At 41.8% G+C, this 16,364-nt stretch overlaps 2 protein-coding genes across 5 annotated transcripts in view; both read right to left on the bottom strand.

Annotated features, from left to right (window-relative positions):
• LOC5564727 (alpha-L-iduronidase) overlaps positions 1–7,781 on the bottom strand; it is a 28,756-nt gene extending 20,975 nt beyond the window's left edge. For all 3 annotated transcript variants that reach the window (XR_002501716.1, XR_002501715.1, XM_001649019.2), the window contains exon 1: positions 7,482–7,781. Coding sequence is in view for 1 of the 3 variants with exons in the window: in XM_001649019.2 (XP_001649069.2) it covers positions 7,482–7,762 (281 nt within the window). In the remaining 2 variants the exon portion in view is untranslated. The remainder of the gene's footprint in view (positions 1–7,481) is intronic.
• LOC5564726 (PRADC1-like protein) lies at positions 7,770–11,593 on the bottom strand. Of its 2 annotated transcripts, XM_001649020.2 has the most exons (4): positions 11,506–11,593; positions 11,235–11,414; positions 10,918–11,176; positions 7,770–8,299 (listed from the first exon to the last, which is right to left on the bottom strand). In XM_001649020.2, exons 2-4 carry the CDS (start codon positions 11,323–11,325, stop codon positions 8,005–8,007), a joined length of 645 nt encoding a protein of 214 aa, XP_001649070.1. In that variant the 5' UTR covers positions 11,326–11,414; positions 11,506–11,593; the 3' UTR covers positions 7,770–8,004. The 2 variants fall into 2 exon arrangements, with proteins under 2 accessions (XP_001649070.1, XP_011492924.1); XM_011494622.2 differs by having other exon boundaries at positions 11,235–11,537.
• Positions 11,594–16,364: the final 4,771 nt, after the last annotated feature.

Here is a 16,364-nt window from a genome sequence, read left to right as displayed (position 1 = left end):
GCGTACGACTCAGTGAAAAGAAATGAGCTTTGGCAAATAATGTCTGAAAATGTTTTTCCGGCGAAACTAATTAGGCTGATACGTGCTACGCTGGATGGTTCGAAATCAAGTGTTCGGATCGCAGACGAGGTGTCAACCTCGTTCGTGACGTTAGACGGATTGAAGCAGGGAGACGCACTTTCGAATTTACTGTTCAACATTGCACTTGAGGGTGCTATTGGGAGATCTGGCGTGCAAAGAAATGGCACTATTATCACAAGGTCGCACAGGCTCCTTGGCTTTGCGGACTATATAGACCTGATTGGAATCGATCGCAGGTCAGTGGAAAAGGCCTTCGTGCCTCTGAAGAGGGAGACAGCGAGGATAGGCCTGACCATCAATTCTACCAAGACGAAGTACTTGGTTGCAGGTAGAGATAGAGTCAGGCATGGTGGTGTAAGTGCTGAGGTAGTGTTTGATGGGGATGTGTTTGAAGTTGTTGAAGAATTTGTTTACCTTGGAACACTTGTGACATGTGACAACGACGTTTCCCGCGAAGTGAAAAGACGTGTTGCGGCTGCGAATAGGGCCTTTTATGGACTACGTAACCAGCTTAGGTCCCACAGCTTGCAAACCGAAACAAAATTCGCCCTGTATAAAACATTGATTCTTCCGGTGGCTCTCTACGGGCACGAAGCGTGGACGTTGAAAGAGTCAGACCGGAAAGCTCTCGGTGCTTTCGAGCGTAAAGTGCTGCGGACAATACTCGGTGGGAAACTCGAAAATGGTGTGTGGCGCAGACGCATGAATCACGAGTTGTATCAAGTGTACAAAGATGCGAATATTATCAATCGTGTAAAATACGGCAGACTTCAGTGGGCTGGTCACTTAGTGCGAATGTCGGAAGAAAAAATTGCGAAAATAATATTCAGCAGAGAACCAGGTAGAGGTCGGCGGCTTCGGGGAAGACCACGAATACACTGGCTGTACGCAGTGGAAGAGGAGCTGGCGACCCTAAACGTTCGGGGTAACTGGAGAAGTTTCGCCCAAGACCGACGAAGATGGAGCTCTACAATACGCCCGGCAATGGCGTGATGCTACGCTGTAGCCATCAAGGTATCAAGGTAAGTTAGGTATCTCACACTTCTCACTCCCAGAAATTTTCGAAAACATTCTCTTGATTGAGAATATTTTCGAAGTCCTGAGTAACTTGGTTTTCAATTGGACTAGTAAGTCCTAAATTAAAATTGTGCGTGCTTTCAAACTGCATAGCAAGTTTTTGAGCTTTTTCGCAATTAGTTAGTAATAATTTGTATTCCTCTTTCAAAACCGGTAAAGGCTTCTGAGGTTTTTTCAAAATTTTAGATAATTTCCAAAATGGCGTAGAGCCAGGGTCCAATTGAGAAATTTTATTTTCGAAATTTTTGTTTCTTAATTGTGAAAAACGTTTTTTTGATTTCTTTCTGCAAATCCTGCCAAATAATATTCATAGCAGGATCGCGAGTGAGTTGAAATTGCCTTCTCCTCACGTTTTTAAGACGGATCAAGAGTTTAAGATCATCGTCTATAATCACGGATACAAATTTTACTTCACATTTTGGAATTGCAATGCTCCTGGCTTCAACAATGGAATTTGTTAAAGTTTCAAGAGCATTGTCAACATTAGGTTTTGTTTGTAAAGAAATGTTAACATCAAGATTAGAGTCAATATATGTTTTATGTGTTCCTGTCGGCTCGAAAATAATTGAAAGTGGAGCTGATAGAACTGAAAATCGCTTCATGTGATATTTGAAAGTAATAGGTACATGATCAGAATCAAACTCAGCATGAGTAACTAATTGGCTATAAAGATGAATGGAGTCGGTTAAGACCAAATCAATCGCAGATGGATTTCTAGAGGAGGAAAAACACGTAGGGCTATCAGGGTATTGAATTCAGAAATATCCTGAAGAGCACTCATCAAAAAAAATCCTGCCGTTGGAATTACTTTGAGAATTATTCCATGACCGATGTTTGGCATTAAAGTCACCAATGACAAAAAATTTGACTTATTGCGAGTCAATTTTCGCAAGTCAGTTTGGATCAAATTAACTTGCTGCCCAGAGCATTTAAAAGGCAAATGGGCAGCTATGAAAATTTATTTAGCATGCTGTGTTTCAACAGAAACACCTAAAGTTTCAAAAACTTTAGTTTCAAATGACGAAAACAGTTGATGTTTTATACGCCTATGAATGATGATTGCAACTCCCCCACATGCCCCATCAAGTTGATCATTACGATAAACAAACAAGTTAGGAACTCTTTTGAGTTGGGATGCAGGTTTCAAATACGTTTCAGTAATAACTGCTATATGCACGTTATTAGCTGTAAGAAAATTAAACATCTCATCCTCTTTACCATTCAAGGAACGAGCATTACAATTTAAAATATTTTAAGTATTAATTGGATCCATTAGAAATTAATAACAATTTGATTAGTAAATTTTACACCAAGTTGGACTGCTTCAGTCATAGTGGTGGCTTTGAACATTGCATCAATCATTAGATTCAATTGTTCAGTTAGAAAATTAAAATCAGAGGCAGACATATCACTTGAAGTGGGTACATTTGGTGATTTTCCGTTAGAATTTTCGGTAGACAAAGAGGCGGAGTAGGAGTTACCTGTGGCGGTAAGGTTTTTTTTCCATTTGATTTGAAACAAGTAGAATAGGTACTCATAGTACGAACAGGGGAGGAGTTCAAATTACCTGCTACGATATCGGCAAAGGATTTACCGTGGGTAGATACATTCGAAATTGAAAAATTCAAACGGCTACCCGACGGATTAAAATTAGTTTGTGAATGAGCATGATTATGATCGTCCTGATGTGCATGATTCATGAACAAGCGATCGTTAACTGAAAAATGAATATTGTTCGATACTCTACCAGGCAAACTCCGGAAACGATTGTTATCGTAACGGATATTATCTTTTATCTGCCTGGCACGAGCATCAACGTCTCTCTTGCGCGATGGGCAATCCCAAAAATTGGACTTATGATTGCCCTTGCAATTGGCGCATAAGAACTTATCGGTATCTTCCTTCACTGGACAGACGTCCTTGGCGTGAGAAGAACCTCCGCAAATCATGCATTTAGCATCCATGCGACAAGTTTTTGTACCACGACCCAACTTTTGGCACCGACGGCACTGAGTGGGGTTCTGGTAATTTCCACCAGGTTTCTGGAAATGTTCCCACGTCACACGGACATCGAACAAAAGTTTTGCTTTTTCTAAAGCTTTAATATTATTTAGTTCTTTTTTGTTAAAGTGAACTAAATAAAATTCTTGAGAAAGCCCTTTCCGAACAATGCCAGATTGGGTTCTCTTTTTCATAATGATTACTTGGACTGGGGAAAATCCAAGTAAATCATTTATTCCATTTTTGATCTCTTCAGGTGACTTATAGTCACTTGAGAGACCTTTCAAGACAACTTTGAACAAACATTCAGTATTGTCGTCATAAGTAGAAAATTTGTGCTTATTCGCTTCAAGATGTTTGAAAAAAAGTTCGCGATCTTTAGGTGTTTCCGGCAAAACGCGACAGTCTTCTTTCTTTGCGATTTGGAAAGAGACCTTGATTCCCCTAATGGAGTTCAAGATCTCCTGCCTAAATCCCGCAAATTCGGAACAACTGATCACGATAGGCGGCACTCATTGGCAATTTGGCAATCTTTGCTTCCTCACTTGAATCAAAGAACCTGGGCTAGAGACTGCTTCGATTTGGTGTTCGGAAAATTTGTCTAGAGCATCCAACTGGGGGGGGGGGGGCAGATAGCCGTAGCGGTAAACGCGCAGCTATTCAGCAAGACCAAGCTGAGGGTCGTGGGTTCGAATCCCACCGGTCGAGGATCTTTTCGGGTTGGAAATTTTCTCGACTTCCCAGGGCATAGAGTATCTTCGTACCTGCCACACGATATACACATGCAAAAGTGGTCATTGGCATAGTAAGCTCTCAGATAATAACTGTGGAAGTGCTCATAAGAACACTAAGCTGAGAAGCAGGCTCTGTCCCAGTGGGGACGTAACGCCAGAAAGAAGAAGATCCAACTGATTGCTCATTACGATGCAAATATCAACATTATCCATTTCACCCTTGGAAGAAAGTTCGCATTCCGGAGAAACGTTTTTTCTTCCATTCTTGCCACGTTTAGTGACACTTTTAAATCCCACTTTTTGGAAGGAAGTTGTGAATTCAGAGATTCACCCTTCCTTTTGTTTGTTGTTTCAACCATGTTTAGGGAATAAACGTGACCTGACGTGACGTGACCTTCGAGAGGTTTTTTCCCAAAACGGTGTCCAAGAAGGATTACCACCGCTAGCTTTCGCCAGCGGGTCCAACGAAAAATCGAAGGCACGGGTCCAAACAAGGGTCGTAAAGGGATCAATAGTAGAAAAAAATAGTACTGAAAAGTACTGTTCAAGTAGCACTGAAAAGTACTGGTTTATTGCTTTAGGTAGTTTTTAAGAAAACTTCCAAGAGCAGAGAGAATTCGTGTACGCACAGCACGAAGGTACTATGCGCACTGAACCTCGAATTCATATTGACGATGATATCAAGGCGGTTGAAGAATTCGTATAGATGGACTAGATACGCATCGTGGCTGGAAATCGTGTATACTTTGGACACCGCAGAACTCTTCGTTCGAGCGAAGTTCGCAATCGAAGTTAACATCTACAAGATGTTGATTAGAACGGTAGTCCTCAATGAGAACGAAACATATACCGACCTGTGGGGTGACACTGGGTCTAGGAGGTAACTTTGACCCCCTCTTTATAGTCACCCTTATGGACCAATGTCAACCCACACGACGGTACCATACGTGCAGAGGAACAAAGCGCCCTTTGTACTTCCGAAAGGAAAGTGTTGCGGATCATCTACGGCGGAGTGCAGATAGAATATGGAACGTAGAAAAGGCAATTGAACCATGAATTGCACCAGCTGCTGGGAGAACCAACTATCGACCACTTCGTAAAAAATGGGTGGTTGCGGTGGGTTGGGTATGTCACCAGAATGTCGTATAACTAGGCTCACTCTACGAGTGGTGTGGGGTCCTAAAATTTTTAATGAATTCTTGTTTTTATTTGATAACACGAAAGAGCATGTTACTGCAACTCCTTTAGCAATTTTTCCCGCTGAAATAAGGACTATATCATGTTTAAACTTTAATTTAAAAATTTGGTCCATGAATGAACCTTGACACTTTTGATCATGTTTGACGTTCGCTTAGTCGTCAAAACACCACAGGGCTTTTAGTTTTAACACTGGGGTTGTTCCTATCTGACATTTCGGAAGGAACACGGAAAACAAAATATACCCAAAAATTTGAGTTTAAGCCAAGGGGTGTGACAAAATCTAAAGAAACATAAAAAATGGTTTTCGGGCTTAAACCAACGGAGAACATTAAAAAATTGAGTAAACATGTGATTTTGGCCTAAACTTAAGCGTTTAGCACTAAAATTGGGACAGGGCTTTAGAACCCTATGGTCTGTCTCGTATAGCGAGGTGACAATTCTCGACTCGAGTGAAGTGACTCTCCATTTGGTTTACACGGCGAGTCACTTCACTAGAGTTGAGAATTGTCACCTCGTTATACGAGACCGACAATTCTCATCTCACGCTACTCGTAGAATAAACACAAACAACCCGGTGAAAATGGTTCCCGAAAACAATCCGACCGGCACAGGACGGCGTGGCGTGGTGCGCAACGAGTAAGATGGGTCGACCAAGTTGAAAATGCTCTGAAGCTCCCTTGGTAGAATGTGTGGCTGGCAACGGGCAGCCATAGACCGATTCGAATGGAGACGTCTCATATATGTATGAGAAGACACCCAGACCTTAGCCTGACTGGTAAGGTATGGTATGTGGTAACATCAATGCTAAAAGATTTTATGATACACTTGAGCCCACAATATTCTAGCCTGCCCATGGTCGACGTAAACACCAGCACTATCTTTGCTGTGAAAATGCGTTTTGTTTTCCCAGCTGCATTCTTGGATCTTTCAAAAATTTCGGTCAAATGATCTGTGCATTTGCTAAGGATTGAAATTAAAAGTTGACTGGGGAAGACTTTTTGATTAATTTCTTACTTTTGTCATCTCCAAACGCATACGTCGTTTTATCTGCCTAATCAGTGAGTTTGATGAACGATTATATTGAAGAATTGACGTAAACACCAGGTCACTGTCATAGCAACCTCGTTTATACGCTAAAATATCCGATTTTTTTTTCGGATAAGTTGGTGTATGTAATCATGTCAATCCGTTTTCTTTTTACAGTTCAAATATTTCAGAACAACCAAGCTTTGTTCGTATGTCAAACCAATGTATTATTAGGTAAAGAATGCATATCAATGAAACAATGCATTCTGGTCATATTGGCACTTAAGTCGACAATGCAAATATGGACAGTAGCATCTCCAAGCTTCATGATCATTTTAGAATTTTAGTCCAATATATATCCTACTACATATACCATCTCACTATCTGCCGGCAATGACTCTAGTTCGTAAAACCAGGCATTGCAGAATTCGCTCTCATTTGAGTATGAAGCACGATCAAAGCAAGCAAAGAAGAACATCCCATCTGTTGCGGTCTACGATCGTCAATGTATCGCAAGTTGTAATAAGTCTGATAAATGGAAGCAGCGAACGAGAGCCCCAAAGAGAGAGAGAGCGATGATAAAATCCATTTTTCTCGCTTGTTTACCGTTGGGAGTAGGTGTTTTTCTTTACTGGCACGATAAACAATGCAAGAACTTCCAATAGCAATAGTGTCCCCCAGGTTTGGAGCACGTTTAGAGGAGTTTTATCATTCACTACTATTCCCCCAATCTGATCAAAGTTGTAGCAGTATACGATAAACAGTCTCTCATAATTTGCAGCATATTATGATAGTTGCAGAGAGCAATACGTGAGAGATTCTCTCAATTTTCTCAGGATTCAATCCCTGAACTGAAGCTTTGAGTGGTTCACGATAATTTAGCCCAAATTTGTCATAAAAATTTGACTCACGTCGTGGTGTTTTTAGTCTTAGCTTATAAGTTCGATAAAACTTTGTTGCTTAGGGCCCTATTTTATAAGTCGAGTCGATCAAAATGACTCGACTGGAGTCACTGTCGACCGATAAATTCGCTCAACTCAGCTCTGTCACTCGAGTTTTTCGACAGTTGTCACTCTATGTGACTGGATTACTATGGGAGTCGACGGGTGACATCTGAAATATGCTGCTTACTTTGATCGACAATGACTACAGACGAGTCACGTGAATTCGCTCGAGTTACAAAATAGGCCCCTTAGTTAAATAATTTGCGTCCAAAAGGTTGGAATATTAGCATAATTGAGAATTTGCTACGTTTCAAAAATTAGACAATAAAATATCCATAACCAAAGTTCTGATATGCAACGTTTCGTGGAGAACCTGAGAAAGTACGATGATGATATAGTCGTTACAAAATATACTTACGAAAAGTTGATCATGTCAAGCAACCAATGAATCCTGACGTATTTTAGCCCTTGATTTGGCAGCGATCCAATGATTTCCAAATTCAGTAAACTATCCTCCGATAGCAAGAATTCGGAGGTTTTCTCCCGCGGTGCAGGAGGGCACAATCCTGTACTAGTCCAAAATCTTGGCAAAGGTTTACCTTGTTGAAAAACTTGTTCTAAATCAACTTCGACTTCATAAAACTTGAATGGTTCTGAAACGTATATAGTCGAAACAAATAGCACTAGTAAAACAAACATTTTTGTGTTCAGCTTCTACAGTAAGTTTATTGCAATTGTCGTTTTTGTTGTTGCTTATCGTTCCTTGTTTCTCACAGCATGACTAGAAAATTAGTCTCTTTAACAACATCCATAAATTAATACCGTTTATTGTTTAGTTTTTTTTTCGAAGAGAGTATCACACTGGGACTTTGATCTCACTAACACACGGAATGGTGAAATATTTGTTCGTTATTCTAACACAAGCTGCAACTTTCCGCTGACTACCACTGCAACCACGGTGGCTGGTTGATCTCATGCGGCGCAACGAAAGTCAAGTTCACCGGCAAATTGATAAGCGCGTAGCGAAGATGTAGCTTGGCAAGCGTTTTCCGAATGATTAGTCCGTTTTTGCCCAGCAGGAAAGCAGCCGGTATGTTGGTGTCTCGATCGGTTTTGTCGTGGATCATCTCAATATAGTAATCATAATCGTCCGAGCCGGAATCGACCTCCGTGATGATGACCGCACGACCGCCGACCTGCTCGACGTTTATTGCTTTGGTCAGGAATGAGCATTCTCTGAAAGAAATAGAGTTAGGTTTATCATTACTAAAAAGTATTAGGGAGTTCTCAACAGTATCGCGTGTTAACATTCCACACAAAATTTGAATGTTCATCACACAAAATAAATGCACATTTGTGTTGACTTGCTTCAACAGGGCAGGGCAATCTATGTGTTCTTGCAGAATATCGGCAGTAAACAAAGCGCTAGCTGTATCTCTGTGGACGGACAGGGGTTCCAGGCGAATAAGTTGGCAACGGCTTTCATAGCTTTGCAGTAGGCCGTCCCTTATTTTTCGAAAATTCAAAATGTTATAAGTTCGTCATTGTCAAGTGCTCGTTTTGGTAAGAAAAAAAAATTAAGTAAACATTTGAAGTACGTACGTGTACGCTATGTGGTCCCCCAACGGCCCTGAAGGTTTTAGGCGTAGATGACCCAGTGCGCAAAGTCGAGCTCGCTGCACTAGTGCACGCAGCATGAGTACGAAAAGCCACCATTAACAAATTGTCCTGCGCGCGTTGATAAACAGCATAGAAATTTGTTTTCTTTGGGATGATTCAAATATGAAATTTGCCAATTTTAGACCCCCACGTAACAGCTTTTGTATGAAAAATTTAAAAATTTTGTATGGACCGTAACACTACGGAAGAACCCCCCCCCCCCCCACCTCCCCCTTTTGCGTTACGTAATATTTGAACGATCCTCTTGTAGTTCTGAATTTTAAATTTTATATCAGCATGCAGTGTTATGAAGATATCCACAGTATAAAATATAATTTAACCACAGACAAACAGACGTAACACTTAGAACAAATTTCTTCAAAATCCATCGCCCAGTTTACACTATCATCATCTGGTGAGCATGTTGCATGAAAAGGTGTTTCATGCAACAAGACCGGCAGATGGCGGTAGTGTGAAACGTCAAACGCGAAGAAAAACGATGCGCGCGCCTCTGGTTGTCAGATTTGTAACACAGCGAATTTGAAATGATCGTTAACTGAGTGGTCGATGGAATTTCGTCAGTGTTACGTCTGTTTGTCTGTGATTTAACTTAGAATTCTATGCTGATTATCAATTTGTTACCAATAGCTTTTCGTACTTATGTTGCGTACACTAGAGCAGCGAGCTCGATTTGGCGCACAGGGGTCATCTACACCTAATACCTTTACGATCGTTAGGGGAGCACTTAGCGTTCACGTACGGACTTCAAATTTTTACCTGATTTTTTTTAAACCAAAACGAGCTCTTTACAATGACGAACTTATTTATAACATTTCCATTTTCGAAAAATAAGGGACGGCCTACTTTGTAGCCGATAGGGGTCCACACAGTAGTCTTCGTAGTGAAAATCTCCTTTAAACGGATTCAACTCTCTAAACTTTCTCGCGAATTGCGATTTCCCTAGTGTCTCGTATCATAAAATGGTTTGAAAAACGTCTGGTTGTTGATCGGAAGCGAAGATCCCAAAAAAAAAAAAAATCGTCGAGTCAACAAGAACGACCACAAACGCGTAATTGGGACCTTTAAATGGATACCGAACGCCTCAGTTCAACATGAGGCTAAAAAGTTACATATGAGCAAGACTTTTGTGCAGTATACCAAACCTCGAACCTGCAACATAGGCTTCAGGTTCAGAGGTCTCCAGGCCAAGACGAGAAACAGAATACGGTAGAAAAATGCCGTGCCAGAAGTTGTACGACCAGAAATTAACGAGCAAAAGAAAATGAAACGATCTCGATTAAAACATTTGTAGATCTTCTTATCACATATTTTGTGGATTAGTGTAAGATGAGCTAACACAGTGCGAGACAAACGAAAGGCATTACGACTGAACGCAAACGTTTCACCGTATTATATCGATTTAGGGTGCCGGTGCCATTAGTGGACTACCTAAGCTATAAAAATCATAACAAAATAACGAAAAGCCCTAACAGAGATCTTTTGGCGTCAACAGAAAGATTTCAAGCTCTATTATATGGGAAAAATATAAAAAGAGTGATAAAACTATTTTTTCAACATAAAATCGCTTGAGCCACTATTGGTACACGTGTTCCAGTAGTTGCGCTAGTGCTCCAGTAGTAGACGTTCGGGAACGATACAAGGAATTTTTAACAAAATGATAAATTTTTACATTGGTTTAACATTTTTCCCTCGGAACAACAACTAATATCTTTCGAATGAATCATAAAGATCATCTCTGGGACTTTTCTTCATTTTTATACATCCATTTTAAAAACTGCTTCCAACCGTTGATCCATTACTGGAACAGGACGGCAACTATTGGTGCAAGGGAGCCAATTTTTTACGTAAACTTTATTATTTATATGACTTTTTGATAAAATAAAAAGCTGAAATTTGGCACATCAACTAAACTAGAGGCGATCTATCCACCAAAAATAGCGCATGCCGTTTTTATCGAAAAATGTACGTTTTATTCCATAGTCCAATCTACTGGTACATTACAACCATTGGTACCGGCACCCTATAGCTTATATTTCCCACGACCTTATCGACGAATAAACATCTATAGCAATGTCTGTAATAATTAAACATGAAATCAATAGCTATACTTGTAGTACTGCTATTTCCTCGCATACAACAAAGTATTCATAAGTTAAAATAGTCTTTCTACTCACCCACGTTCCACCAGGACGATATTTCCCTTCAGGTCCTTCTCGTTGACAAAATCTGGCTCACAGGCATCGGATGGAATCGCAGGAACTAGTTTACCTTCCTTAACTCCGAAGGAAGCCGACTCGAACGATGTCCCAAAGTCTTTCGCTGGCCTTATGCGATAGGTGTACTCTAGCTCCGGTGGATCGACAATTTCAAAGAACACGTCACCAGCTATGATATCCTGCGTACGAATCCCATCGTACATGTGAAGATTGTTCGCTGCGAAGCAAAATAATTTTACAAAAAAAATCTCTAATACGAAACTAGCTTTACAAACCTCCACTATGGACTATCACAATTGTACTAAGTAGCAAAACTAGAGCGATCAAAGCTACTATCCTGGCCGAAATCTTCACAGATAGGAACATTGTTTTGTACCATCACCAGCAGACCCGACTGTTGTTGTGATATTCATAGCTATCTCAACACCCGGTCAAGTAACACTATGCCAGCAAGGCTGCAAAAATGATAAGAATATTATCTTACCAAAACGGTAGCGAGAAAATTCATAGATTGTTAGAGCAAAATGCTCCAGTTTAGCAACATACGATTTCGATGACCACTGCCAATCAGATCAAAACACACCGTCAATTAAAAAGAAGAGAGAGTGTGTCAAAAAAGAAAATGACGGAAACAATTCAGAATGGAATATTTCCGGCTGAAATGTTGCATGAAATATGTCAATCAGACGAATGAAATTCCAATTGGAATTTTTTACGAATACATACACTGAAGAATACTGTTATGTTGAGAAAAAAATGGAATCAGTTTGTTTTTATCCGTTTTACCATCTAATTTTCAAACTAATATTTGATTTATCATAGCAAATTAATATTGCAATTAAACCACAAAACACAGCTTCGATTTTCTTCTATTCCCTCCTATCTCTTCACCACTTCTTCAACATGTCTTATAATCTATAGAGGTAATCGTTGGAAATTAGTGTTCCGAATAGTTAAATAAATTTCTTTTTCAAATGATATTCACCGTACCACCGTTTTTTCTCGATCGAACAGCGTATTTAGCTTAAGGTAAAGATGAATCGAAGCTACTCCTCAAATTTTCAAGAGCACAAATCTGGAAAACTTGGCCGATTAGTCACTCGCTGATGGTGACCGAACCATCAAATTTTTGAGCGTGATCGATTGTCTCGTTTTTCAGATATCTGTCTAAAGCCAACGGCAAGCTACGGCGTGGATGCACAAGGCCTCTTTTGGTCATCGAGTCCCAGGGTCGTTGATGCTTATGGTGAGGTTTTCGGACCTTGCTAGTGGTCACAGTTCAGAAGTTAATTTAGACACCTTATTACTCACGGATTTTGGATGCTCTAGACTTAGACTTAGGTTGGTGGAACGTTGCGTGAACCGGACTTTGGGTTGAAGCTTCAGAGATAGATCCGCGATGAACACCGGTTTTCCTGCTCCATGCGACTCTCTCAACAGACGAGTGTAGGTCATTCGGTGCATAGTGTACGACACTCGCCTCCAAGTCAGTTGGGCTTACTCTACGAGTGGGATGAGGTGAGAATTGTCGGTATCGTATAACGAGGTGACAATCGTGCCTATTCTGCGCGGCGTGTGAGGTGACACGAGTCGAATGAGGTGACAATTGTCGACTCGCTCCCATTTGATTAACATTAGTCGTCTCACGTCACTCGCGGTGAGAGCGAGTCGTCTCGACTCACACGCCGCGCAGAATAAGCACGAATACTCGACTCGAGTGAAGTAACTTTTCATTTGATTTACACGACGAGTCACTTCACTCGAGTCGAGAATAGAGTTGTTTAGTGAAGAAAAAATCGTACTTTTTTGTAACTTGATCGAAAGAGCACATTTTTCTAAGTATAACACCATTTATCACACTTCAATATTTTAATGTTGATATTGTAAATGATTAAAAAAGATTTCAATCCGTCAACTCAATGACATTTCAATTTACATAGTGACAGCTCGTTCCGAAGTAAAATTTACCGAGGGATGATTCAAAAGTGATTTCCATACTAGCTTCAAACGTGTTTTAAAAATAGTTCCTGGTCACGAAAAATTTTGAAACTTTGGATTCTTGTTCAATTTTTAATTAAGATTCAGGATATGTGAAAAACTGGACACCCTTAAGGTGATTATAAAACGAAGCCAAACTTCGAATTTTCAAGTGCTCAAAACTGGAGAATCTGACAACAGTTCGCGTTGAAAACCAATCAAATTGCTTGCTTGCTGGTCGTGACCAATGGGATGAATTTTCAACGCGGAGCGCTTTTTGGTTCTCAAGTCTTGTGCTCTTGAAAATTTAAGGCGTGGCTTCGTTCTATAATCACCTTAAACAAGCCAATTGTCACCTCGCTATACGAGACCGACAATTCTCACTTCACCCCACTCTTAGAATAAACCCAAGTGTTAGCCCAATCCGCCACTCCGCAACTATACGGCAATAGGGACACACAAACGTGTTGTTCGCATTCATCATTCAAAATACAGTCGAAACGACACATAAACTCTCCCTGCAGCCCCTTCTTGATCATTGTGTGATTTTTTTTTTTTTTTTTTCATTGGTATCATTCCATATCTTATATCTATGTGATCTATGTGATATGTGACAACACTATCAGACTAATTTGGTTAAACAAATATAAGATTTTATTAACATTATGTTAACAACATATTACAATTCATTTGCCGTAGCAGTTCAGATTTTTTACAGGTTAATTGAATTCATCTGCTTATAATAGAAAAAAACACGTTTTCAACTTACTTAATCTAACTTAACCTAAATATATAACGCATTAATCGTGGCAATGGAAGATTGCATAGCCCTCACTCTGGAAGTACTGATGATGACATTTTACGCGCAGCTTGAATACGAGTACGACCGGTGCCCAAGCCAGACGTGAAGATCATTATAGGTGATTTAAACGCTCAGATTGATCAGGAGGAGGAGTTCAGATCGACTACTGGAAAGTTCAGCGCCCACCGGCTGACGAACGAGAACGGCCTACGACTGATAGATTTTGCCGCCTCCAAGAACATGGCCATTCGTAGCTCCTATTTCTAGCACAACCTCCCGTATCGGTACACCTGGAGATCACCTTAGCAGACAGAATCCCAAATCGACCACGTTTTGATCGATGGACGGCACTTCTCCGACATTACCGACGTCAGAACCTATCGTGGCGCTAACATTGACTCCGACCACTACCTGGTGATGGTGAAACTGCGCCCAAAACTATCCGTCATCAATTATGTACGGTATCGACGCCCGCCCTGGTACAATCTCGAGCGGCTGAAACAACCGGATGTCGCCAATGCGTACGCGCAGCATTTTGAGGCAGCGTTGCCGGATGAGGGCGAGCTCGATAGGGCCCCTCTTGAGGATTGCGGGAGGACAGTCAAAGCAGCCATTAACGAAGCTGCCGAAAGCATTGTCGGATATGTGGAACGGAGCTCAAGAAACGGTTAGTTCGTCGAAGAGTGCCATGAGGTTTTAGAGGAGAAGAATGCAGCGCGGGCTGCAATGCTGCAGCATGGTACGCGACAAAACGTGGAAAGATACAGACTGAAGCGGAAACAGCAAACCCGCCTATTCCGGGACAAAAAGCGCCGCCTGGAAGAGGTGGAATGCCAAGAGATGGAGTTTCTGTACCGTTCTAAAGAAACGCGGAAGTGCTATCAGAAGCTCAACACATCCCGCAAAGTCTTCGTGCCGCGAGCTGAGATGTGCCGGGATAAGGATGGGAGCATCTTGACGGACGGACGGGAGGTGAACGAAAGGTGGAAACAGCACTACGATGAACACCTGAATGGCACAGAGAATACAGGCACAGAAAGTCAGGACAGCGAAAGCGATGGCTACGTCAGCACAGCGGAGAGTGGAAACCAACCAGCTCCCACGATGGGGGAAGTTAAGGATGCCATTCAACAGCTCAAGAACAACAAGGCCACTGGCAAGGATGGTATGGGAGCCGAACTCATCAAGATGGGCCCGGACAGGTTGGCCGCTTGTCTGCATCGGCTGACAGTCAGAATCTGGGAAAAACGGAACAGCTACCGGAGGCGTTATATGCCCTATCTACAAAAAGGGCGACAAACTGCGAAAATTATCGTGCAATCACTATCCTAAACACCACCTAAAAAATGATATCTCAGATTCTCTTCCGTCGTCTATCACCTATAGCAAACGAGCTCGTGGGAACTTATCAAGCAGGTTTCATCGACGGCCGCTCGACAACGGACCAGATCTTTTCCGTGCGGCAAATCCTCCAGAAATGCCGTGAGTACCAGGTCCCTACGCACCATTTGTTCGTCGATTTCAAGGCGGCATACGACAGTATTGACCGTGTAGAGCTATGGAAATTCATGGACGAGAACAATTTTCCCGGGAAGCTCACAAGGTTGATTAGAGCAACGATGAACGGTGTACAAAACTGCGTGAAGATCTCGGGCGAACACTCCAGTTCGTTCGAGTCACGACGGGGACTGCGACAGAGCGATGGACTTCCGTGCCTGTTGTTCAATATTGCGCTTGAAGGTGTCATGCGGAGAGCCGGACTTATTTGTTTGCTTCGCGGACGACATGGACATTGTTGGGAGAAAATTTGAAACGGTGGCAGATTTGTTCACCCGCCTTAAACGCGAAGCAACAAGAGTCGGGCTAATGGTGAATGCGTCGAAAACAAAGTACATGCTGGTAGGCGGAACTGAGCGCGACAGGCCCGCCTAGGAAGCAGTGTCACGATAGACGGGGATACCTTCGAGTTGGTGGACGAGTTCGTCTACCTCGAATCCTTGTTGACGGCTGAGAACAACGTTAGTCGGTAAATACGAAGGCACATCATCAGTGGAAGTCGTGCCTACTATGGGCTCCAGAAGAAACTGCGGTCAAGAAAGATTCATCCCCGCACCAAAAGCACGATGGACAAAACGCTCACAAGACCGGTAGTCCTCTACGGGCATGAGGCGTGGACTATGCTCGAGGAGGACTTACAAGCTATTGGGGTTTTCGAACGCCGAGCGCTAAGGATGATCTTCGGCGGCGTGCAGGAGAACGGCGTATGGCGGCGAAGGATGAACCACGAGCTCTCTCAACTCTACGGCGAACCCAGTATCGTGGGAAGGATACGCTGGGTTGGGCATGTTGCAAGAATGAAGAAAGGTTTTATCAAGCTAATTGATGTAAAACCAAATAAATAATAATAAATAACAGAAGATTGTAACGATTTTTGTTTGAAATTATTAATTATTTCATTTGACATTTCTCGCGTTCAGTATCATAAGGGCGTAACTGCAATGATCGATTTCTCTTCATCGATTTTCTCTTTAGTTAATTGCTCGGCCGGGCGACTGCTTTTGATCGCTTTTTTCAAGTCAGTAGCAAGTACTCATCGCCCTTCGTCATGTTACATCGAAAAATGTTA

The sequence above is a fragment of the Aedes aegypti genome, chromosome 3, assembly GCF_002204515.2.
Source record: "Aedes aegypti strain LVP_AGWG chromosome 3, AaegL5.0 Primary Assembly, whole genome shotgun sequence".
NCBI classification, from domain to species: domain Eukaryota; kingdom Metazoa; phylum Arthropoda; class Insecta; order Diptera; family Culicidae; genus Aedes; species Aedes aegypti.
This window is presented reverse-complemented; position numbering and strand designations above follow the sequence as displayed.

Excerpts from the sequence above, each read along its gene's own strand:
- LOC5564726 (XM_001649020.2), bottom strand. The coding sequence starts at position 11,325 with ATGTTCCTATCTGTGAAGATTTCGGCCAGGATAGTAGCTTTGATCGCT. Across the intron at positions 11,177-11,234 it reads TGTGATAGTCCATAGTGGAG|CGAACAATCTTCACATGTAC; the intron begins GTTTGTAAAGCT and ends TTTGCTTCGCAG. Across the intron at positions 8,300-10,917 it reads ATCGTCCTGGTGGAACGTGG|AGAATGCTCATTCCTGACCA; the intron begins GTGAGTAGAAAG and ends TATTTCTTTCAG.